This window comes from Megascapheus bottae, chromosome 6, assembly GCF_031878675.1.
Source record: "Megascapheus bottae isolate mThoBot1 chromosome 6, mThoBot2.hap1, whole genome shotgun sequence".
Lineage (NCBI taxonomy): Eukaryota > Metazoa > Chordata > Mammalia > Rodentia > Geomyidae > Megascapheus > Megascapheus bottae.
The window spans coordinates 2348265-2373308 of NC_143514.1; the positions used below are offsets into that span (position 1 = coordinate 2348265).

The 25044-nt window shown below is 49.6% G+C and overlaps 1 protein-coding gene and 1 long non-coding RNA gene across 4 annotated transcripts in view; one reads left to right on the top strand and one right to left on the bottom strand.

The window, feature by feature from the left end:
* On the bottom strand, positions 1-10931 carry Trim45 (tripartite motif containing 45). Its single transcript, XM_090334095.1, has 7 exons — positions 10368-10931; positions 9316-10119; positions 6503-7233; positions 4832-4961; positions 3623-3737; positions 1184-1310; positions 1-268 (listed from the first exon to the last, which is right to left on the bottom strand). The coding sequence occupies exons 2-7, from the start codon at positions 9879-9881 to the stop codon at positions 120-122; spliced, it is 1818 nt and encodes a 605-aa protein (XP_090190221.1). The 5' UTR covers positions 9882-10119; positions 10368-10931; the 3' UTR covers positions 1-119.
* The window catches only part of LOC150061198 (uncharacterized), a 20113-nt gene continuing 5715 nt past the window's right edge, over positions 10647-25044 (top strand). For 2 of the 3 annotated variants that reach the window (XR_016535895.1, XR_016535896.1), the window contains exons 1-2: positions 10647-10860; positions 13618-13724. This is a non-coding gene — a long non-coding RNA (uncharacterized LOC150061198). The remainder of the gene's footprint in view (positions 10861-13617; positions 13725-25044) is intronic. The other variant, XR_016535897.1, reaches the window with a different exon arrangement.

The window sequence follows — 25044 nt, forward strand, 5'->3', positions numbered from 1 at the left end:
TTGAAGGCACTTTGTTTTAATTCCATCAGGCTCTTTGGTATTTCTCGGGCCTTGGGGTCCTCTGTAAATCTGGTGTCTGCTGGCAGAAGCTTTACAGGGGTATGTGTGGGGTGACACCATCAGAGTACCACGGTCCTCAGAAGACTCCTGGGGGTGCCCGACCCCGCCCCGCGCGTGCACTCCGACTTCTCTGCAAACTTCCCACAGCAGGACCAGTGCGGGCGGCCAGGGTGGCCCTTGTGTCCGTGGCCGCAGCCCAGGTACCCACCTGCACGATACAAAGAAGAGGCGGAATGGAGCTCAGAGGGCGTCCTGGCACCAGAGTCTTCCTTCAGAGGGAAAACACCTTGGGAAAGTCAAAGCACCAGCCCTGTGCCCTGGTTTCAGCCATCCACTCCCAACTCCCTGCCACACTGAGAATCAATTTCCCCTTCCCTTCCCCCCCATGCCCCCCTCTCTGTCTCTCTGTGCTGGCCCTGGGGCATAAATTCGGGCCTGGGTGTTATCCTTTAGCTTTTATACCCAATGTTGGTGCTTTACCACTTGAGCCACAGTTCCACCTCTGGCCTTTCAGTGATTACATGGAGATAAAGAGTCTCACAAACTTTCCTATCCTGGTCGGCTTTGAACCCTTGATCCTCATAGTTCAGCCTCCTGAGTAGCTAGGATTACCAGTGTGCACCTATAATCAACTCATTTGGAACTCTCTCAAACTGCTTGGACCATGTAGGCTGAGCCAGGATCCTTACAGAGATACACAGATGTACAGCCGGTGAACTGTAAAACCCGAAGAACTCAGAACCCTCACACCTGTCAACTCCGTGCAGAACAAAGAAGCTGGAGCTGGCCCCACATTCCCGTGTGTTTCCACACACACACAAAGCTTCCTAGACACAGCCAGGGGCCTTCACATGATGGCTGTTTTTTGTTTGTTTGTTTGTTTGTTTTGCCAGTCCTGGGCTTGTTTTGCCAGTCCTGGGCTTGATCTCAGGGCCTGAGCACTGTCCTTGGACTTTCTCAAGGCTAGAGCTCTACCACTTGAGCCTCAGCACCATTTCTGGATTTTTTTCTATGTATGTGGTGCTGAGGAATTGAACCCAGGTCTTCGTGCATGCTAGGCAAGCACTAGGCTAAACTCCTGGCCCCATGATGGCTATTTTGCTGGGCAGTCATGCCCCCTTACCTGGCATGGTGCCCCCACAGGCACAGCGCACGGCTTTCTGGCCACCACTGGAGCAGAAGGTACAGCAGTGAAAGACGCCTGAGTGTGGGTGACGCTTCCTCTTCACCGTCACAGTGAAGGGTGAGCCCTGCAGCGTGGGGACCAAGAGCACAGGACACATTGTGAGTCAACAGCCAAGCCTCGCCACGCTTTCTTGTATCTAGTGATATGAATGCACAGAAAGCAAGATGAAGGAATCTGTAGCCCTCAGCCATGCTCTCTTCCCCAGGGGCCAGTCACCTAGTGTAACTAGTGAGCCGCTGCACAGTGGCATCTCAGTTAGCTAAGGGCTTCTAGTGGGAAGATGGCAGAAAGAGCAGAGGCCCACCCCTCTCATCAGCCTCGTGTGGGGTGGACGTCTACACCACACTGACTTGCACTCTTCTCCCCCTGTGCTTTCATGTGCCTGCGATTCACCAAGCAATGCCTGCCCTGGGGTCTCAGGCTACACCCAGCAGGCAAGGTGGCCTCTAGTCCTTTCTCCAGCTTCCCAGCCCTGTACCGCCTCTCCTCACCGACAGGGCAAGCCTCCTGCCTCCAGCCTCTACCCTAGGGCTTTCTCAAAGAATGCCACCATTGAGCCACAACACCATTTTTTCTATGTATGTGGTACCAAGGAATTGAACCCAGGTCTTTGTGCATGCTAGGCAAGCACTCTACCACCAGGCCACACGCCTGGCCCATCGCACACCTGTCCTGCCCCAGAGGGAGAAAGGTGAAGTGTCTGCGGCTAATGATTCCCAATTAGCAACTCTCCCAGCTGCCAAAAAGATTTCGTAAATGCTGCAGTCTGCCTCTCCCTGCATGACAACCGTGCAGTCTGAGAAAACAGAAAACCTTACTATCTTAGAAGCCTTTCTGATGTTAAATTCTATTTATTTAAAAATTTTTTTGCCAGTATTAGGGCCTGAACTCAGGATCCTGTGCTTGGCTTTTCCCCTCAAGGCTGTCACGCTACCACTTGAGCCACACCTCCAGTTCTGGCATTTGCTGCTCAAGATAAATGTCTCATGGACTTTCATGCCCTGATTGGCTTTGAACCACGATTGTCACATCTCAGCTTTCTAAGCAGAAAGGATCACAGGTGTGAGCCACCAATTTTATTTTTTGTTGGTCTTGGGGCTTGAACTCAGGGCCTGGGCACTATCCCTGAACTCTTTTGCTCAAGCCTAGGGTTCTACCACATTGAGCCACAGTGCCACTTCTTGTTTTTAGTGGTTAATTAGAGATAAGATTCTCATGGAGACTTTTCTACCTGGACTAACTTCAAACCCTGAACCTCAGATCTCAGACTTCTGGGTAGCTATGATTACAGGCAGGAGACACTGCCACCAGTCTCTCCCCTCTTTGAAAGGTAGACTACAGAACTGAAGCTGTGAAACCAGCTTTCCCCTTTTTGGTTGATTACCTCAAGTACTTCGTTAGAGTAATGGAAAACTAACATGTAACTCATTTAACAACTTGGGATTCAAAGAAATAAGTTCAACATATGTGCTGTGTGTTGAACGCAGTATACGTAGACGACGCCTGCACTGGGCTTTGAAGAAATCTGAAGCTTTGCACACAAAAATCCCATGTGCTCACACACTGAGTTGGTGAGCAGTCTGTGGCCATAGTGTCTTCCCAGTGCCTGCACCAAAGCGTAGGCGTGCCTGTAATGCTGTCAGAGTGACTTCTGCCTGGGGAAAGCTTAGAGTTCTGAATGGCAGCAGAGACACACCACTGGACAGGTACCATCCAATGCTTAAAACTTCATACACCAGAAAGCGGTGTGGAGATGGTGCAGTAAACATGGTAACATAGATGTAAACAAGGGAAACAGAATTATAGGCAGATAAATGTCTGTGAAGAGGAAGGGGCCTCTGCCAGTTACATCTGAGTCCTACCCTGAACAAGACTGGGATTTCCCCAGTGACACTGTGTCAGTTTGCTTGTCTCAGGACAGAGCATCTTCTCCAAATTAAGAGTTTCAACAAACCATTGCACAGTAAAGGCAGGACACACTGAATAGCAAACATCACTGGGAGCTGGTGGCTCACGCCTGTAATCCTAGCTATTCAGGAGGCTGAGATCTGAGACTGAGGGTCAGACTGAGCCTGGGCAGAAAACTCCATGAGGTTCCTGCTCCAACCAACCAGCAAAAAGCTGCAAGAGGAGCTGTGGCTCACATGGTAGAGTGCCAGCCTGGGGCTGAAGAAGCCCAGTGAGAGTGTGAGGCCCTGAGTTCAAGCCTTAGTACCGATATGAAAGGGGAACAAAAGTAAAATCTGGGCTGTTTCTACAGTGAAGTGAAGAAAGAGGAAGATTCCCTCCATTCTCTGTGGAGCTGATCTGTAAGATGAGGGAAGCTGGGGTCCAGGATGGAGGCACTCAGGGAGGCAGGCACTGGGCCACACTCACCTGCACGTGCTGTTCTTCCACGCAAACCCACACAGTGTAGATGCCGGGCTCCTTGGGGGTGTAGGACACGTTGTACGTCCCATCCTTGTTATCCTGGACCATTGTTCTGACTGGACTGAACGAAAGAAAAGGGGTGAAAAAAGCTTCTCAGTCGTCTGTTGTTCTAGGCTGAAAGGTCTACAACATTTTGCTCAATATTCTTTCCAGTAGTGGGCTTGAACTCGGGGCCTAAGCGCTGCCCTTTGGCTTTTTTGATTAAGTCTGGTGCTCTTCCCCTTGAGCCACATCTCCACTTCCAGCTTTTTGCTGGTTAATGGGGGATAGGAGTCTCAGATTTTCTGCCTGAGCTTGCTTTGAACATTGATGCTCTGCTTTCAGCCTTCTATGTTTCTGGGATTAATCTTGTTTTCAGGCCCCTGTTTCAGGCCCCTCATGCTCTGTCATTCCCTTCTCCACATCCAACTCCAGAGAAACAGAGCTCTAAACCTGGTCCAATCCATTTAACACTGAAGATTTTTTCAGTCCATGCCGATCAAGTAAATCTTTGAGAGAGAACTGGAATAAAGGACTAAAATACACACAAGCAAAACACACTCGGATGTAGGCACCAGTGAGGTATGCCTGCGATCCAAGCTATCCAAGAGGCTGAGATCTGAGGACAGAGGTTCAAATACAGCTTGGACAGACAAATTGGGACACTCATGTCCAATTAATCAGCAAAAAGAAAAGAAAAAGGAAGTGGAGATGTGGTTCAGATGTTAGAGAGCCAGCTTTGAGTGAAAAAGCTAAGCAAGAACTCAAAGTTCTGAGTTCAAGCTCCAGAATTGGCACAAAATCAAAATCAAATGAACAAAAAGCTTGCATTTGTTTGATTCAGCCTTGAGAAATCACATTGTTTCATAGCCCCATGAAGATGGAAAATGAACTCCAAGAAAAGGACATCAAGTTATCCCCAATAAATCAGAGACCTTTGAGTTTCCTATCCCAGCATGGTGTGTGCCATACACGTGTCTTTATTTTTGCCAGTCCTGGGGCTTGAACTAGGGCCTGAGCACTGTCCTTGGGCTTTCTCAGGGACAGAGCTCTATCACTTGAGCCACAGCACCACTCCTGATTTTTTCTATGGATGTGGTGCCAAGGAATCAAACCCAGGGCTTTGTGCATGCTCGGCAAGCACTCTACCACTAGGCCACACTCCTGGCCACACACCCGTCTTTCTTATCTTTAGGGACAACTGCGACGCTGATGTGGTCTCCTCCTCTTCCCAGGCTCTCTCCAGTGGCATCCTTGCATAGCAGGGTGAAAGAGGATGTCTGCTTCTCCCGAGCTTTGTGCAGATCTGTGGACGACAAACCCAACACCACAGCTAGGACAAACCACAGTAACTGTGTCCCCAGCACAGACTCCAGCTTGCCTTCCCACTTCAAACCAGGGGTCGTGCCTCCAGTTTGTTGCAACCGTCAGCGCCCTCCTGGTTCTCTTCTCTTCCCGCCCCAGGTCGGCCTCTGGCCACAGCTGCTCTGAGTTTGCAGGGACTTTAACTTCAACCCTAGGGAATCTCAGAGAATATGCAGGACTGACCTACATGATCAGACCAAACCAGCCTGTGCTGAGAATTCTGCTGGCTGCAGGATCCAGGGGACCCACTGAGACCTGTGCTGTGTGATCCTCTGAGCCTGGAGGCTCTCGCTGTGGTGCTGTGGTGTTACTATAGCCACGGGGCCAGGACAGTGTGGAGATGGAATGGGTTACTTAACCCAGGACTCAAAAGCTTCTAGTGGGGGCTGGGAGTTTGGCCTAGTGGTAGAGTGCCTGCCTAGCATGCAAGAAGACCTGGGTTTGATTCCTCAGTACCACATACATAGAAAAAGCTTAAAGTGGTGCTGAGGCTCAAGTGATAGAGCTCTAGCCTTGAGGAAAGCCCAAGGACAGGCCAAGCTCAGGCCCTGAGTTCAAGCCCCAGGTCAGGCAAAAACAAAAAAACAAAAAAGCCCCCAAAACCTTCTAGTGGGAGTTCTGTGGAGCCACTTATGGAGAGTTTAAGATACTCGCGATGTTGTATAATCTAGTGATGGCCATGTTGTCTGGGACAGAGTTTCTTCTAGGAATTAGGAATTTCCTGCTAGAATGAAGCTGGCATCCTTCCTTATCTCAAATGGCCCCAGGGTGCAAAGAGACCTTCTCTCCCCTACTGATACCTTCTAAGTATTGACAAGGCAGGAGCATGTACAACTCTAGCTCCTAGAGAGGCTGAGATCTGAGGAGACAGGTGTGAGGCAAGAAAGTCCTGAGGAGACGCTTATCTCCTATTAACCAGCAAAAAGCCGGAAGTGGAGGTGTGGTTCAAATGATAGAGCACTAGCTTCGGTTGAAAAAACTAAGGCAGAGCGCCCAGGCCCTGAGTTCAAACCCCAGGACCTGTACACATACACAAAAAAATATAAAACAAATGAAACAGGGATACAAGGCTTAAGTGAAGAAGAAGGGCATGGAAGAAAGGAACCCAGAGCCTCGTGTACAGAGCCTCACTGAGCGGGCAGAATTCACCCAGCTATGGTCGGGTCCATACTATTATCCTGAGATGGGAAAGAGTCAGACTTCACCCGGGCACTGACCAAATGGGCAGAAAGGGGCCAGGGTTCTACTTCAGTCTTTGCTTAGAGGAGGCCATAGGGGAGCACAGGCCATATGTTTTTCTTTGTGCGTTTCTGCTTGGCTAGAGATAGGAAGGAGTCTCATAGCTTTTCCTGCCAGGGCTGGCTGGCTTCGAACCGCCAGGCCGCAGGATTGGCTGGGATTACAGGCGTGTGCCCCGGGTGGGGCTCACAATTCTGTCAACACTCGGTCCTGGCTCTAGGTGCGGATGGCACTCCCTCCTACCTTCTCCCTGAAGGATGCATCTGGCCGGGTCCACCTCTTGGGCGTCCAGGGCCCCGAAAACTTGGTAGCCGCGGCACTGGCCGGCCTTCTCCTGGGGGCAGAAGCGGATGGGGGGGTGCCCGCCGGGGCGCACGCTGCAGTCGGCCTGGCTTAGGGCCCGGAGCCGAGCCACCACCACGCCCTTGGTGACCAGCACGGCCAGGTCGGAGCCACTGGCCAGCAGGTGCTCGGCGAACTCCACCCCGGCGTGCACGTCGGCGCGCAGCTGCTGCAGCTGTGCGCTCTGCAGGCGCAGCGCGCGCTCGCGGCGGGCGCCCTGCCCGGCCAGCTGCCGCAGCAGCCGGTCCCGATGCTCCTCGATGGCGGCGATGTGGCCTTCGGAGAAGGCGCGGACCTCGGCGGCCACGGCCTGGACCTGCTCGCGCAGCGCCGTGTCCCCGGCCTGCACCCGCGCCAGCGCCTCGTCCAGGGCCCGCAGGCGGGGCCGCGCCGTCCGCAGCAGCGCCCGCAGCGTGTCCCCGTGCCGGTGCACGGCGCGGCCCGCGTCCTCGCACGGGTGGCCCTGGTGCTCCGCGGTCGCGCAGGCGCGGCACACCGGCCGCTCGCACAACTCACAAAACAGACGCAGCTCCTCGGCCGGGTGCGCGGAGCACAGCGCGGGCTTCCCTGTGCGCCACTGCTGCTGCTCGTCCAGGTCCACCATGATGTGATCAGTGGTCTTCTTCTGCCGCCTGCGAACCAACCCCGGCAGGAGTCAGGAGAAGGGGCCAGGGCGGCCCCCATGAGCAGCAGATCGAAGCCCCTAACTGCAAGGGCCTCCTAGACTTCTTACTCCTCTGCGCCCCCCTACCCCCAACACCTGCCTAACGGTTTGTGAGGAAATGGAAGTGGACTTGGGTTCTGCTCAGGTTGTGACTTTGCAACAGGTTGTTGTGCTGCCTGGCATGGCGGCTCAAAGCTCAAATCCTAACTACTCAGGAGGCTGTGATCTGAGGACTCAGGTTCAAGGCCAGCCTCAGCAGGTAGTAAAGCCCATAGACTCTTATTTCCAGTTAAGCACACACACACACACACACACACACACACACACACACACACACACACACACACACACACACACTGAAACTGTCTCCAAGAGACAAGAAGAGCCACATAGGCAGCTTCCCAGACTTAGATCTGAGAGCCTAATGGAAAACCAGCACCGAGAGATACAAACTCCAGCTGACAATGCACCAATTGAAGCAAGTAGCTGGCCCTGAAAGAAAGTCTCATCTGGCTTTTTCTCTAAAATTTTATTAAGCATTCCCTCTGCCAGCACCTACACCTCTCAATCAGAAGGCTGGACTTTCCAGTTGTTGTCAGCATAACTAGATCATGCAAGCAGAGTTCCCTCATCATCCTTTCCTTGTAGCGACTCAGGGAAATCCCAGCGATACCACCATGGCTGTTTAGAGTTCCCTGATGCCACTGTCAGCTCCACCCTAGGGTCTTTCCTGGCACCAGAAGAGAGGCTCCTGAGAAAACAGCTGTTTGGCAGTGAGACAGTCTTAGCAACCATCACACAAGTTAAAAATAGAGTGAACACTAGACAGTTGGCCTGTTGTGAGGCCTGATGACAAATACCAGCCAGAACTGGAAAACTATACTGGATGAATCCTAAAACCTTGGTGATTTTATCTCCTGAAGTCCTAGAGCGCAGTGGGGGAATAAGGGACAAGACTGATGCATCTAACCAAACTATCAAAAGCCATATAGTATCTACAGTCCATCCATTCACCAGCTACCAGGCATACAGCCAAGACTGAGCCTTTCACCAATCAAACTGGCACCTCTACAAAGACAGCACCATGCGTAAGTACAAAGAACACAGACCAGAGTCAGAACATGTGCACTAATTCACTTATCACCGGCTGTGGCTCCTTGGCAAATCCCAAATTGCTGAGCCTCAGTCTCCCTAAGACATAGGGGCAAAGACAGTGGGTGCTTTCCTGTAGGAGTTGTGAGGATCAAACAAAGTCACTGCGGAATCTCTGCTATTATTCATCCTCCCTTTTCGCCACTACAATTATTTACCACACAAGTGATGGACTGAAGGATCTGTGAATGTACTCTGTAAGTTGAAAAAGACTAAATGAGGGTGGGTGCAAGTGACTCATGCCTGTAATGGTAGCTACTCAAAGCCAGCCTGGGTAGAAACGCCTTTAGATTCTTAACTCCAATTCACCAGCAAAAAGCTGGAAGTAGAGTTGTGGCGCAAGTGGTAGAGCACTAGCCTTGAATGAAAAAGCATCAGAACCCAGGCCCTGAGTTCAAGCCCAGTACCAGCACGCGCACGCACGCAGGCATGCACATGCGCGCACACACACACACACAGAAACGATGTGACCCTTTACTGCTATTATTATAAGCATTCTATTAGGCTGACCAAGTGAACTACTACTCAGTTGTTCAGGAAAATTCCTTGGATATTGCTCTTTAGCTCTTGATATTTAAGAACAACTCCCCGCCCTTTGGTGCTGGTGGTCCTGGGACTGGGCACTTGGCCCCTTAGCTTTTTGCCACAGCTCTACTTCTGGCTTTTTGGTGGTTGATTGGAAGTAGGAGGTGGTTGATTGGAAGTAGGAGCTTCGCCGGCTTTTCTGCCTGGCCTGGCTTTGAATCAGGATGGTCGGACCTCAGATTGCTGAGTTGTTGGGATTACAGGCGTGAGCCACTGGAAGGCTGAGAACTCTTTCCTTTCATGTGCCTCCCCTCCCCTCCCAGGTCTGAACCCCACCTCGCAGGCCGGGCCGGAAGGGGCATTCCACTTTTACCTATGAGCCTGGCAGCAGAACTGGCAGAGGTTGGCCTTACAGGTTTGACACCTCTTCTCCACCCCCTTGTCGTTGCACAGGTCACACGCCGCGCCGGGGCCGTCCCCACTCTGACTCTCCAGCAGGACGTCGTTCAGGGCCAGGTGGTCGATGGTGAGGGCCTTGACCCCGCCCGCGGGCAGGTCCACCTGAGCATCGCACACGGGGCAGAGGATGCCGGCCCGTGGCCCCAGGTCCAGGAGGGCCGACCCCGCGGGGCTCCTGTCAGAGGCTCCCCCGCGGGCGTCCCCGACGGAGAAGAGCTCCAGCTTCTCCAGACACGAGGTGCACACCGTGTGCAAGCATGGCAGGAGTCGGGGGGTCTTGAAGAGCCCCAGGCACAGAGGGCAGTGGGTCTTGCCCGGGGCCCCCCGCGCGACCCGGGGCCTGTGCACGGCAGCGGGGGCCGGCTCCTGGGGGTCTGACATGGCCCTCGCGTTGGTGCCCGCGGTCAGAGCAGGCCCGGGCCGCAACGTCGTCGCTGGCGAAGCCCACCCACGGGGAGTTTCCAGAGGAGCAGGGACCATGGGGGGACGCAGAGGGGCGGGCGGGGAGCAGGGGAGGACGGCCCTGAGGACCCGCCCGCAGATCTACTGGGGATCCGAGGTAGCGCCCCTTCCTTTCCAGGGCATCCCATAACCGGACGCGTCCTCGTCCTCGTCCTCCCAGGCCAGGCGTCCAGATCTAGATCTCCAGCTGGTCCTGTCCCCGCATCTCATGCCCGCCGCCGCCACTGCCCGCCGGCGGCTCGCAGCTGGTCCCGCCCTGCACACGCGACAAGCGGCCCCCCGAGCGGTGAGAAGGGGTCCCCGCACTCTCCCGGCGGAGGGCGGACCAGGGCGCGGGCTCCTCCCGGCACGGCCTCCCGGCGTGGCTGCCCAGGGTGCCCGACAGCTCCACCAATCACAGCCCAGGTGGCTCCAGGCCGTCCAATCACCGTTCGGGGGCGGTCCTCTCTCGCCGTCCCTTAGAGTGACACTACCACCACCCAATGAGCTTTGGGGAAGTTCTACCTCTTCGCCATTCTCCCGCGCGGCGCCAGTAGGGGAGGTGGGGCAGAGTAGAGATCAAACTAAGGGCCAAAGGCGAAAGCTAGGGTGTAAGTCTAGGACTGAGAGACACTATAGCCAGCGTCACCATTTTACGAAGATTAGCTTTTTCTGTCCAGCGACCAGAGTGGCCTCAGGACTACAGGAAAGGCCGTGATGATGCGCCGCCGGGACGGCCTCCTTCACGCCTTCCAGTTGGTCCCACGAACTTAAACTGGGCTCTTCCATTGGTGAATGGAGCTGTCAGTCCTGAGGTGTGGTCCAGAGCATGCTGGGAGTTGTAGGCGGCGTGCCCGCGTCTCCTTACCCCGCGGGAAACGCCGCTGCCGGGCTTGGAGCCCGAGGCCTGGTCGGCTGCTGCCGGGGTTCCGCCGCGTGCCGGCGTCTGGCATGTTTGGAGGACAAGGCAGCCGACGTTCTGGCCCTGGAGAGCAGTTTCGGAGGCCGTTGGGCCGAGGTGTGGAATTGGAGGCCCCGGGGACCCGGAGTTGGCCGACACGGCGGTTGTGAGGGTGCGGGGTTCAACGCGCGTCATCGGAATCCGCGGCCGGGCGCCCCGGAGACGGAGGCCGGGCCAGTCACAATGGCGCCCCGGCCCCGGCCCCGGCGCGCTCCCGGCCCGGGAGGAGGGCGCCTGGCCTCGGCCCTCCGTCCGCACCGCTCGCCCACAGTCGGGATCCGTCGCCTGGAGCCCGGCTGCGCCTGGGCCTGGGGCCCCGGACCTCTAGCTGTGTCTGGGCTGTGTTTGTCACCCTGGCTGAGATCTGACGATCGTGGTTCAAAACCAGCCGTGGCAGGAAAGTCCATGAGACTCAGCCACCAAAAAGCCCAGGTGAAGCCGTGACTCGAGTGGCAGAGCGCCAGCCTTCAGAGAAAAAAAAGCTAAGGGGCAGCGCCAGGCCTTGATTTTTGAGCCCCAGTGTTGGTGCATGCGTGTGTGCGGCCCCCCACACCCCCCGTAAATCGGGACTGATGTGGCTCAGTAGTTAAACACCTCAGCAGGTGTGAGGCTCTGTGCCCATCTCTAGATTCCCCCGCCTAAAAATGGTGGGAGTGTTTGGTCTGGTTTGGTCTTCAATCACAGGCTCCTGACGTCTCATTCCAAGCCACGGCGTTCATATAATAGAACCAGTCAAGGAGCCAGATGCTTCACGTAGTTCCCAGTGTAAACATGCTACAAGGTCTTCAGCCTCTCCCCGACACCTCCTGGATTGGGATCTGACTTCTCCCTGCACTGGGGAGGGCGCAGGCTGCGAAGCTGCCTTTGCTCTAAACTGTGATGCCAGGCTGGACTTCCCTCCCTCTCTTATTCATGCAGAATCACATTTTCTAACTTCTATGGTTTGCACATGCTTTAAATCAGTTAATGTCTTAGTACCCAAGATTCCTGAGTAATCTGCTCCAAGTTCACTCTGGAATACTCCCCGCCCACACTGGGAATTCATGGCATATGTGGTCTCAAATCCTCTGAAATGGCTTTTGCAAAGCTTCCTATTTGCTAAATCCCACAGTGAAGGCAAGAAAGCCAGCAAGGGAGGATGCTTTTTTTCAGTTTTGTTTATTTGTCGTTTTGTTTGGTTTTGGATTGGTTTAATTGAATTTGTTCAGCACTCATTATTGAACTCATGGCTCTACCACTTCAGCCATGCCCATATTCCTTCTTGTGTAAGTAAAAATTTTTTTTTTTATTTGCCAGTCCTGGGCTTGAGCTCAGGGCCTGAGCACTGTCCTTGGACTTTCTCAAGGCTAGAGCTCTACCACTTGAGCCTCAGCACCACCTCCAGCTTTTTTCTATGTATGTGGTACCAAGGAATCGAACCCAGGTCTTCAAGCATGCTAGGCAAGCACTTTAACCACTAGGCCAAACTCCCGGCCCTGTAAGTAAATTTTTTTTTTGTAGGTCATGGGGCTTGAACTCTAGGCCTGGGTGCTGTCCCTGAGCTCCTCAGCTCAAGGTTACTACTCTGCCCCTTTAGCCACAGCCCCAATTCCCTTTTTCTAGTGGTTAATTGGAGATAAGAGTCTCACCGACTTTAGTGCCCAGGCTGGCTTTGAACCTCGATCCTCAGATCTCAGCCTCCTGAGTAGCTAGGATTATGCCATGCCAGCACGCTTGGCTGTCCCTAACTAAGCCTCTCTGTGCTTAAGGCAAGTGCTTTACCACTTGAACCACTTTACCGCTTCCATCAAATTCCTTCTTTTTTTTCTTTTTCTTTTTGTTAGTCCTGGGGCCTGAGCACTGTCCTTGGGCTTCCTCAAGGCTAGTACTCTTATCACTTGTGCCACAGCACTACTTATAGCTTTTTCTGTGTATGCAGTACTAAGGAATTCAACCCAGAGCTTCATGCATGCTATGCAAGCACTCTACCACTAGGCCAAACTCCCGGCCTTCAATTTCCTTCTTGAAGCTGGGTGTTTTCCTCTTGTCCTCTAGACCTTTTCTTTGTAGCATACTATTTCTTCAACTTATTCCCAGGGTCGTTGGTCCTCTTTTCCTATGTTACTTGTTTTTCTTTTTCTTTTTTGCCAGTCCTGGGGCTTGAACTCAGGGCCTGAGCACTATCCTTGGGCTTTCTCAAGGCTAGAGAGCCTTGGGCCACAGCACCACTTCTGGCTTTTTCTGTGGTACCAAGGAATCAGTCCAACCCAGGTCTTCATGCATGCTAGGCAAGCACTCTACCACTAGGCTAAACTCCTGCCCTGTTACTTGTTTCTTTAAGGCTTTGCCTGGCCCCCTAGTGGCTGTGGGACAATGATATGCGTAACACACCAGTCTCCTTGTTCCATGTGAGCCCCAGCTCACATGACTCGAGTGGAGTCTGTTTTGAATCTATTCTTTCTAACCCCATGGTGATCTTTCTGAAGCCCAGCTTTTCACACTCTTCAATGCAGCCATTGATTCCTCTAATATCCTGTTACATGTTTCCTCAAGTGTCTTTATGACATTGCACAGAAATGGGGACAGATGGTGTGCCAGGCAGGCACACACAGAAGCACATCACATTACAAGTGTCCCAGCTCTCTGCAGCCAGTAACCACATACATCATAAACTACATAGGCCCAGAGGAGCAGGGACCATGGGGGCAGAGGGGCAGGCCGGAGCAGGGGAGGGCGGCCCTGAGGACCCGCCTGCAGATCTACTGGGGATCCGAGGTAGCGCCCCTTCCTTTCCAGGGCATCCCATAACTGGACGAATCCTCTTCCTCCCCACAGGCGGAGGAGAGATCAAAGAGCCAGGCAGAGTGTCCCTGGCTCCAGGTGGAGGTGTGGCCAGTCAAGGAAAGGTGTGATCTGAACAAGGACCACTGAGAGAGAAGGTGGTAGGTACCAGAGCCTAGACACAAAGGGGATGAGCAGGGAGAAAGCAAATGAGGAGTACTTGGATAGAGGGGCTTGTCTGTACAGCCCATCAGCAGCCACAGGGCTGGGTTGCTACAGGAAGCATGGGCCTGGGGTAGGAGAGGCTTGGGACAAAAGCCCATATGCTCGGAGCTTGTAATGTTATGGGATCCTGTTATATACACATCACTATTTCAGGGCATGGTATCTGAAGCATAAATACTCAGTGAGTGAATGAGACATTTTTTTTTTGGTGGTGGAATTGGGGTTTGAACTCAGGGCCTTACACTTGCGAAACTGGTATTCTACCCCTTGAGCTGTGCCTCCAGCCTGGCATTTTGCTCCAAATGGAGTTCAGCAAATGTTTCTGCTCAGGCTGGCATTGAACTGAGATGCTTGGGATCTCAGCAGCCACTTGAGTAGCTGACATGAGCCACCAGCACCTGGTTGGTGAGAAATGTAGAGCTTATTTCAAAAAAATTTTTTGCTCTTTTTACATGCAAGGCCTGATTGCTAAATCACAGTGCCATCTAGTGGAAGCAGCTGCAATGAAACAAACGATATACAAAGGAGCTTGGATAGTGGTTGCTTCTTTTTCAAAAAAACTTGAACAAAAACAGAAAAGGGCTTCCATGGACCCTGTGATAGAGGGCTTTCTAGGCGTTTTGGTTTGTAATGAGAAAGTCAGTATATTATGAGCTGATCCTAACTGTGAGCTATAAGAACTTAAGTCATAACTGGTATTTTGTGATTATAGGCCACGCTACACTCTGAAAGTAAAGATGGGGTATTTATAATAAAGACTTGGAAGTGCTCTTGTTTTCATTATAAAGGTGATATACTGAGGGATTACTATTTCTCACTTTATTTTCCCAACTGCCAGTATTAGGGCTTGAACCAAGGGCCTCAAGCTCTCCAATTTTCCACTGAAGACTGAGCCATAGGTTTGGTGGGTTTCTTTTGGTCACACATTGGAGATAAAGATTTTCACAGGCTTTTCTGCCCAGATGGGCTTTGAACTTTGAGTAGCTAGGATTAGAGACGGTGAGCTTCCAGCATTAGGCTCCATCCTCTGCCACTTCTCTTCTTTTGGAAGAGCTTAAAAATGGTTAGCAAACAAAAGCCTTTTATTGCTCATTTGTGTCACTGTGATAAAACCTGAAAATGATTTAAAATTTTAAATGGTAGAGTGATTTAATGCCTTTCCTAATACAAATAGCACTTAATGTTCCTGCTCAAAAGTGTACCACGCCCTGGTGACAGCATTAATGAGGGGGTATGTTATGATACATCGTGGCATATGGAAGGCTATATGCCAGTTCAGGCACGTTGCTAGGCAATATAAATAAATTACATTGCCCACCAAGGCAAAGCCTACTTACATATTTCTAGATTGACAGCAGTTGTTTTAAGTGTCTATTTTCAAGGTAGCATTGACATCTGTACTGCATTTTAATAAAAATTTTATTATTTATAGTATGGGGGACCTGAAAGCACTTTCTCCTTTTATTAATGAGAAGTATTCAGTGTTTCCAGGAAATTCTGGTGTGATAGGGCTCTTCTATTTTCCCAGTATTTTCTATTAGCATCTGGTCAAGAAAATATTTGGAGAGTTGGGAGTTTGGCCTAGTGGTAGAGTACTTGCCTAGCATGCATGAAGACCTGGGTTTGATTCCTCAGTACGTACATAGAAAAAGCTGGAAATAGTACTGTGGCTCAAGTTGTAGAGCTCTAGTTTTGAGATAGCTCAAGGACAGTGTTCAGGCCCTGAGTTCAAGTCCCAGGACTGGTAAAGCACACAAGACAAAACATTTGGGGTCTGGCACTGTTGGCTCATACCTGTAATCCTAGCTGCCTGGAAGGCTGAGATCTGAGGGTTGGAGCCAGCCTAGGCCGCAAAGCCCCTGAGGTTTATCTCCACTTAGACACTGAAAAAGCCAGAAGTGGAGCTGTAGCTAAATTGGGAGATTGCTAGCCTTGAGCAGAAAAGCGCAGGGACAGCACCCAGGCTGAGTTCTTTACTGGCACATACACAAGATCATTCATTGTTTCTGCTCTTTCTGTTACTTTTTAAAGTGCCTACTAAAAATGATAGAAAATGACTCACAATGAGTTTTATTGAGCAGTTCCACTCTAGACTATAGCAAAACAGTATAATCAGAAGAGTTTATCTTCAAAACAATTCTTCCATTGTAACAGCTGCTGCTACAAAGGGCATTCTTCCAGAGGGCTAAGCCAGCCCTGGCTTTATTTCCTCTGCTTCCCATCCTTACCTCCCAGCCTAGCAGGGATTTGAGGACTAAGGTTATGGAGGATTAATTCAGTGCCTGCCTCTCCTGGCTTCCCTGGAACATATAAATATGTGCATACGTGCCAGGTGGTTGCCTACAGCAACACAACAGAAAGGTGGTCTTGGGAGTGATTAATATATTAACATTGTTTCTAAAGCCTAATTGGAATAAATTATTCCATTATAATCGGGTTTATTACTCTTTTGTGTACATGTGTTTATCTCACACATTCCCACTGGGAACACTCTTTTCTTGATGGGCAAAAATTGGTTCTTTGTGAAAGAAATTTTTATTTTTTTTAATTTTATTTCTGCATAAAAGATGGATGATATGCATATGTATATATATCACTTATGTGTGTATACGTATATTCTGTATATAACCCTTTAAAGGATTGATTTTGTAAGATATGAAGAATAAAAATGTAGGAGACATTCACAGGTTATGACAGAGGAGCAGTTGAGGAGGGTTAAACATATCCATTACCAGCTGTTAGGAAAATGGAGGAGAATGGAAAAGGAATAGGCCGGAGTCAATGGTTGACAGGCGAGGACTGTGCAGCCGAGCTTGGACAGGACCTGAGGTTTATGGGGTCTGAGCAAGGGGGCAGTAGTTACTGCAAAAGCCATCGGGTCAAAGAAAGTGGGGGCTTTCTGGTTGGGCCCACGATGGGATATTTGCAGCCAGGCTTAGGTAAATTGCCCTGCTGGAGTCAGGTAGCCTGCACTTATCTTTGGTGGCTTGCCTGGTGTCTGTATGCACCTGAGAAAACAAGGTAAGAGTCAATCCTTCACATTCCATCTTTGGATACATAGAAAGAATGGGCCTAGACGGGAGAGAAAAATCCTTCACCAGCCAGGCTCTGGTGGCTCCTGTAATCCTAGTTACTCAGAAGGCTGAGAGCTGAGGATTGAGGTTCAAAGCCAGCTGGGACATGAAAGTTCACGAGACTCTCACTTCCAATTAACCACCAGAAAACTGAAAGTGGTGCTGTGTGGCTCAAGAGGTAGAGCAAGGGGCCGGGAGTTTGGCCTAGTGGTTGAAGTGCTTGCCTAGCATGCACGAAGACCCGGGTTCGATTCCTTGGTACCACATATAGAAAAAAGCCGGAAGTGGTGCTGAGGCTCAAGTGGTAGAGCTCTGGCCTTGAGAAAGTCCAAGGACAGTGCTCAGGCCCTGAGCTCAAGCCCAGGACTGGCAAAAAAAAAAAAAAAAAAAAAAAAGAGGTAGAGCAATAGCCTTGAGCTGAAGAGCTCAGGGACAGCACCCAGGCTCAGAGTTCAAGCTCCACAACCACCACCAACAATAACAATAATCCTATTGCCCACCACTTGTTAACAATTTGCCACATTCATTTTGTCTGTCTCTGTCTCTCCTATGTGTGGCGTAGGTATTCCTGTACATGTATCAATGCTGTCATGAGGAAAGGTATATAGAAGTGAACAATTCTAAGAGTCAGAGTACAATGCCTGTCCGGCCTTTTGTGTGTATTGTCCATTTGTACTGAGCTGTTCTGGCCACTCCATCGCCTTACACAACCCCTACCTAGATAACCCCTGGATTCCATGCCATTCTCCCCTGTGGTAGAGAGAAACACACACACACAGAGAGAGAGAGAGAGAGAGAGAGAGAGAGAGAGAGAGAGAGAGAGAGAGAGAGAGAGAGAGAGAGAGAGAGAGAGAGAGAATACATACCTTTACTGTAATTGTGCTCATTATTGTCTCTGCTATACAGCTGTGAGCTGGTGTGTTAAACCTGGCTGTCTTCACTGGACGGCTGAGTCTCTAGAGGCAAAGAGTGTAGCTTTGTTTTCTTTTTGTCACAATATTTATTCCATAAAGCCATAGCTATCTTTCTATTGATATGTAACAAGGAATCAAACAGGTCTTTGTGCATGCTAGGTAAGCACTCTACCACTAGGCCAATCTCCGGGGCCTGCCATAACTACTTTTTTTTTTTTTATGGCAACACATAATTGTTTTATATAATCCCATTCCAAAGAACAGGGTGACTAAAAAAGGAAACAACTTTATTTGGCTTGTAAAGTTTTACTGCTGCCTACAGTATTTCAGATAAAGCTTTTCTAAAATATTCAAAAGAGTTCCTGGTGCTTTATTATTGCCCTTGTGAAACTCTTGATGAACTATCCCTGAGAGTTCTAGGGGAATTGGTTGGTTATTTCTTGTAACTCCAACAGAGTTTCTGCTTCAGTGTTATAGCACCCTGGAGCAAGAGGCAGGACTCAGGAATGAGGCATATGGATGTATGGGTGTATACAAACAAAAACTAAGGAATTTGGAGAATTTGGGAGTTGAATGACAGATGGGTGAATGACGTCAATAGTCTTCCAATATTTAAATCCTGTGTGTGTGTGTGTGTGTGTGTGTGTGTAACTTTACAATATAGTATTATTTCCCACAGAAAGCTCTATGGAGTAGGTACTATTATACGTGTTGGCTAGCTTTTTTTAAAAACTATGACAAGGAGGAAAGCTTTATTTTGCTTCATGGTTTTGAAGGTTTTGGTCTCATCACTTTAGCCTGGGTTGGTACAATGTACCATGGCAGGAAGAGTGACAGGTGGGAAACTGCTCACTGCATGGCAGCCAGACAGCAAAATGGGGAAAGGGGGCCACGCCTCCTGGAGGTTTCATCACTTCCCAGTAGGGCCACAGATGGAGCACAATACCTGTACAATATGGGCTGGGGAGTGGGGGGTGGTGATTGAAAATCCAGACCAAACGCCTCATTTTAAGGAGAATGTACTTAAAGTGAGAGATTATCTTTTGTGTTTTCTAGATGCTAAGCAACACCACCCCCACCAAGTTTTCAATCTACAGCTTTTAATCAAATTTGACACCTTTCCTTTATAAAAAGTATGTAGTTATAACCCAGGCTTCAACTTTACCTTTCATCAACAGGAGCTAATGTCTAATAAGTGATGCACTCCAGATTGGTAAATTCTCAAATGGAATTGGTGGAATTAAGTAACATCAAATGCGATTAGATACGTTTTTCCAATTTAGGTGTATACACCTAAATATATATTTATTTACTCAGAGGAAAGGCTGTGAGGGCAGTAATGTCTGCATATGCAAATGCATGAAGACCAGAATAATCATTGTTAGGGAGATAAACTCAGGAGTGAGTGTGTGTGTGTGTGTGTGTGTGTGTGTGTGTGTGTGTGTGCTAGTACTGGGCTTAAACTCAGGTCATTAACCTTTTTCAATCAAAGCTGGTGTTTTACCACTTAAGCCATGGCTTCATTTCCAGCTTTTTGCTGGTTAATTGGAAATATGAGTCTCCCAGACTTTCCTGCTCTGTCTGGTATTGAACTTTGATCCTCAGAACTCAGCCACTGAGTAGCTACAATTACAGGTTCAAGCCACACTCCCAGTTTAAGCTACAATTATGCTTTCACTATATGGCCCTAGGTTTAAGTACATCCTCCTTTTGATTGAGCACTGAAGTCCTCAGGAGTGAGCTTTATTGAGAAGAAAGCAAGAAAGAAAACCAGGTTTTCTGAGAGTCCCAGAACAGAAAATATTGGAACGTTCCTCTAATCCAAAGCAAGCCCTAGTATTTGGTGACTTCCTTCCATTACAAGCTGCCCTTCTTTGGAACTGGACCCACTCTGATTATTTTTTCATCTTTCCATGCTCTGTGGTCTTTTGTAACATTTAAAGCAGTAACCTGTGGTTTGGGGAGGCCATTAGTCAATTTAGTTTTCTTTATAGCATTCACCTGCTGAGCTGTTGCACTCTGCCAGTCCTCAAGGGTCCTGAGACTTGGTTTGAACTAGCAACTACTTGGATAAGGCTTTCTGTTGTATCTTAACTGTTCACACATTAAACATTTCTTCATGTGTTCCATCAGATGGAATTAAACAACAACAAAAAAGTTGTTCATATCTTTCCTGTTACTGAGTTCCTTTTGACCTGCTCAACATATGTGCTTAACAGTAGTTGTTTTTTTTAAAAATTTTTGCTTGTTTTTGTTGGTCATGGGGCTTGAACTCATGCCTGAGTGCTGTTCCTGAACTATTTAGTTCAAGGCTAGTACTTAACCATTTTGAGACACAGTTCTGCTTCTAGTTTTCTAGTGGTTAATTGGAGATAAGAGTCTCATAGACTGCTTGGGCTGGCATTGTACCACAATTCTCAGATTGCAGCCTTCTGAGTAGGATTGCAGGCGTGAGCCACCAGCAGTCAACAGTGACTACTTTTAATTTCCTTTCACAGGTTTTGTAGACTTTGCCCAGATTTATATGTTGATTTCTTCTTCTAGAGCTTGAACTTGGGGCCTGGATGCTGTCCCTTAGCTCTTTTGCTCCAGGCTGCTGTTCTGCCACTTGAGCCACACTTCTACTTTTCGGTAGGAAATTGGAGATGAAAATCTCACAGACTTTCCTGGTCAGGCTGGTTTTGAAGTATGATTGGCAGATCTCAACCTCCTGAGTAACTAGGATTATAGATATAAGCCACCAGTGCTCAACAGTTCTATGGTTTGTTTGTTGGTTGGTTGGTTGGTTGGTTGGTTGTGAGGCTTGAACTTGGCCTATGCACTGTCCCTGAGCTCTTCAGCTCAAGGCTACTACCCCACCCCTTGAGCCACTATGCCACTTCCAGTTTTCTAGTGGTTAGTTGGAGATAAAAGTCTCACAAACTTTAGTGTCTGGGCTGGCTTTGAACCATGATCCTCAGATCTCGGCCTCCTGAGTAGCTAGGATTGCAGACATGAGCCACTGTGCCTGGTTGGTTTATTTTTTATTTGTATTGTTTTTTGCCAGTCCTGGAGCTTGAACTCAGTGGCTGGGTACTGTCCCTGAGCTTCTTTTGCTCAAGGCTAGAGCTCTACCACTTGAATCACAGCACCACTTCCGGCTTTTTCTGTGTATTTGGTACCAAAGAATCAAACCCAGGGCTTTGTGCATGCTAGACAAGCACTCAAACAGTAGGCCATACTTTCGGCCCTCTATGTTGTTTTTTTTTGGGGGGGGGCCAGTCCTGCCTTGAACTCAGGGCCTGGGCACTGTCCTTGGACACTTTTTGCTCTGCTCTGCACTTGAAACATAGCACGACTCTGGGCTTTTTCTGAGTATGTGGTACTTAGAAATAGAATCCGGGGCTTCGTGCATGCTAGGAGAGCACTCTACCACTAGGATGCACTCCTGGCCCACTTCTGGCTTTTTCTATGTATGTGGTACCAAGGAATCCAACCATGGTCTTGGTGCTTGCTAGGCAAGCACTAGGCCAAATTTCCAGCTCCTTTCTATGGTTTTTAATCTAGCTTCTCTTCCACTTACTTTGACAGACTAGGCAGTCAAGAGTTTAGGAAATGAATATTTAATCATTCTCTTGAATGGTCAGAACTCTAAAATGAAATTTTCTACAACAAATGCAATGTGGTGGCCTACAGTGCCAGGCAGGCAGCGGCCAACCCATGTCTCGTGTAGAGAGGGGCTGGAAATGAAATGACTTCCGTGACAGCTTCATTCTTGGGGCCCCATTCCACAGGGGTATTGCCTGTTTCTTCTAGAAGTCTCTGTGAGGGCTTGTCCGGCATGCATGAGGTTTGATCTTTAGAAGTCTCTGTGTTTCAAGGAACACATTGGGTACTGAATTTCAATTTTGTACAGGCAGTATCCTGAGGGCTAACATTCACAGTAATAGAGTTTGAGACAGAATTTGGGATAACCAGTTGAGCAACAGCACCACTTACAGCTTTTTCTATGTATGTGGTACCAAGGAATCGAACCCGGGTCTTTGTGCATGCTAGGTGAGCACTCTACCACTAGGCCAAATTCCTGGTCCTTGGGGTGACTGTTTTTCTTTTTTTCTTCTTCTTTTTTTTTTATTTTGTGGGTCATGGGGCTTGAACATAGCCTGGGTGCTGTCCCTGAGCTCTTCAGCTCAAGGCTACAGCCCTACCCTTGAACTAAGCCTCACTTCCTGTTTTCTATAGCTAAATTGGAGATGAGAGTCTCAGGTCCTTTTGTGCCCGGGCTGGCTTTGAACCTTGATCCTCAGACCTCAGCCTCCTGAGTAGCTAGGATTAAAGGCATAGGCCATCATGTCCAGCTGAGGTGACTTTTTCTAATAGAGCTTAGCTTCTAGGTAAGAATGTAGAGAAGAACTGAAAGGTACAAATTTCTGAAGATAATCCCCGCTGAAAATCTCCATATGGCTTGTCACTTCTGCCCATTGAAAGGCATCAATCACCATGTTTACCACAGTTGCCCCTCTGTGTCCAGGGCAGAAGAGACAGAAGCCAAGGCCGTTTCTAAGAAGCAAACAGATTTGTTTGTTTCCCAAACATATCAATGGCCAAACCAGAGTTTTTTTGCACGTGGCCCAGCTGGCGCATGCACATTAGACTGGTGCGGCCACCCTGCGCTCCACCTGCCTGGGGCCAAGAGCCTCGCTCTCCTGCTTCTTTCAAAACAGTCTCAAGACATCCCAGGCAGGAAAGTCCAGTGAACCTGCTAAAAAGCTGTGGCTCAAGTGGTAGAGCTCCATTCTTGAGGGAAAAAAGCTAATGGTCAGCATCCAGTCCCTGACTTCAAGCCCCAGTGCGCGAGCACGCGTGCACACACGCGCACACACATATATACACACATTCACACATACACACACATACAAATCAGTGTCCACTGGGAAGAAAAATGGCATTTGTTCAAAAACAGAGAAGATGCCCCGATCATTTAGAAAATCAGTGTCACTCGACTCCTTTGTCCAGCCTAAAATCCGGAGCAGCCTCAGGTGGTTGGCACTGTGTGAGGAGGAGCATCCCTGAAAAGCGAGCCTCTGAGTAGTCAGGACAACACGGCCACCTCGGAGTAGGGCAGCTGCTGGCAGCGATGGTCATTTCATTTGCAGAATGAAGTCTTGCACAACGTCCAGTCCCCTGACTCCCCAGAGACTCTGGATAAAGGCAGAACCCTCAGGTGTGGACTTGTTTCCATAGACAGCTGTCTCCATGCATATTTTTCTTAGCACTTAACATTTCTCCGCAGCTCAGATGGGTTTATTCTCCCAACTTCTACCCTGTGTCTTTGAAGATAGCTCTGTCCTGTTCACACCGAAGTCTTCTGTGGGTTGTTTTTGTTGAATTCGTGCATCTTCTTCCTCTTTCCAGACTTTTACACATGAATTCACTTTCCCCCAGACATATAAAACTAGGTCGTATTGTGGCAAAATAGGTCTGTAGATCTCTGGAATTCTAGAAGATACAGCAAGAAGATAGCAGTACAGCCACTCAGCCTTGGGGTACTGAGAACTGAGTGTTGTCTGCCACTGTGATCGAACCAGCCATAAAAATGGATTTCCACTTGGTCCTTGAGTGTGAGGAAGGGGGCTCATCTTAAGATCTCATCTTAAAGGGGGACATCCAGTGGCAGTCTCCAGAGAGACACCGAGAGACAAACAACATGCCAGCTTCTGGAGTGGGCTGGGACCATGTGACCAGAAGTGTTAACGTGGGTCTCAAATCATGGCCTGTCCTTTTACTTAATCCTAGCTACTCAGGGGGCTGAAATCTGAGGACCACAGTTCAAAGCCAGCCCAGGAAGGAAAATCCATGAGACCCTTATCTCCAATGAACCCCCAGAAAACCAGAAGTGGCACTGTGGCTCAAAGTGGTAGAGCACTAGCCTTGAGCGGAAGAGCTCAGGGACAATGCCCAGCGCGAGTTGAAGCTCCAATACTGCTCCCCAAACTAACAACAACAAAGCCCCACTTCACAGTGTTGTGGAGCACTTGGTTAATACCTCATAGGAGGCTGAGATCTCAAGTGTGAAGCCAGCCCAGGAAGAAAAGTCCCAGAGTCTCCTCCAAAAAACATAAAAAGCCAGGAAGGAGGCATCACTCAAGTAGTAGAGCACCAGCCAAATGAACTACAGGCACTGAGTTCAAGGCCTGGTACCAGCAAAGTAAAAAAAAAACTACCATGTTAAAGGAAGAGAAGGAAAAGAGAGTTCCTTGTAGTCTTGCTGGGGCATTTCCCTGTGGCCACACTGGAGGGCAGAAGGCCATAGCAGCTGGCGAGTTCCTGGCCATCTACCTTGTATAGGACCATGGGGCTGGCAGAAGAAGAGGAAGGAGGAAAGGGATAGACCCACAGGTCTGGGCCTGGGCTGGCTTTGAACCTGGACAAGGCGAAAAGTGTGTATACATGAAAACCAGGAGGCTATGAGAACATGGACCTCAGGAAAGGGGTCAGCCAGGAAGGCCTGTTGATGTCATCATCAAGAAGAGAAGGGAAGCTGAGGGTAAGAACTGCCCTAAAGTGGGGCAGATCTCCCGAGTAAGAGAGTGAGAGCAAAAGAGAGAGAGAGGGAGAGAGAGAGGAAGAAGAGGGAGGAATAAGAGGAGGGGGAGGAGGGAGGACAGGGAGAAGGGGGATGGAGGAGGTTGAAAAGAGGGAGGAGAAGGGAGGGAGGGAGAGGGGGCTGGAGAGGAACACATACCAGGAACATTTGTTTATCCCTTTGCTGGTACTGGGGTTTGGTCTCTGGGACAAGTACTTGAAGGCCACCACCCTACATGTGGACACCCCCCCCTCCCGCCCCAGTCCCTTTGCTTTCATTAGTTATCGCATGAGGTCTCGATTTTTGCCTCAGGCCAGTTTTGGACAGCAATCCTTACTTCTTCATTTTTGCCAGTCCTGGGGCCTGAACTCAGGGCCTGGGCACTGAGCTCTACCACTTGAGCCACAGCACCATTCCCAGCTTTTTCTGTGTTATGTGGTGCTCAGGAATCCAGCCCAGGGTTTCGTGCGTGCTAGGCAAGCACTCTACCACTAGGCCACACTCTGACCTGGCAATCCTTGCTTTCGCCTTCCTAGTCAGGATTACAGACATGAACCACTTCACTCAGCTGGGGTCTCACTATTTTTTTTTTTGGCCACAACTGCCTTAAACCAGTGATTCTCCAGATGTTCACTTCCTGCCATGGGCCACTGAGGCGGGCCTTGGACTAGGCATTGAACTAGAGTGTGAAGGCTGGGTTAGA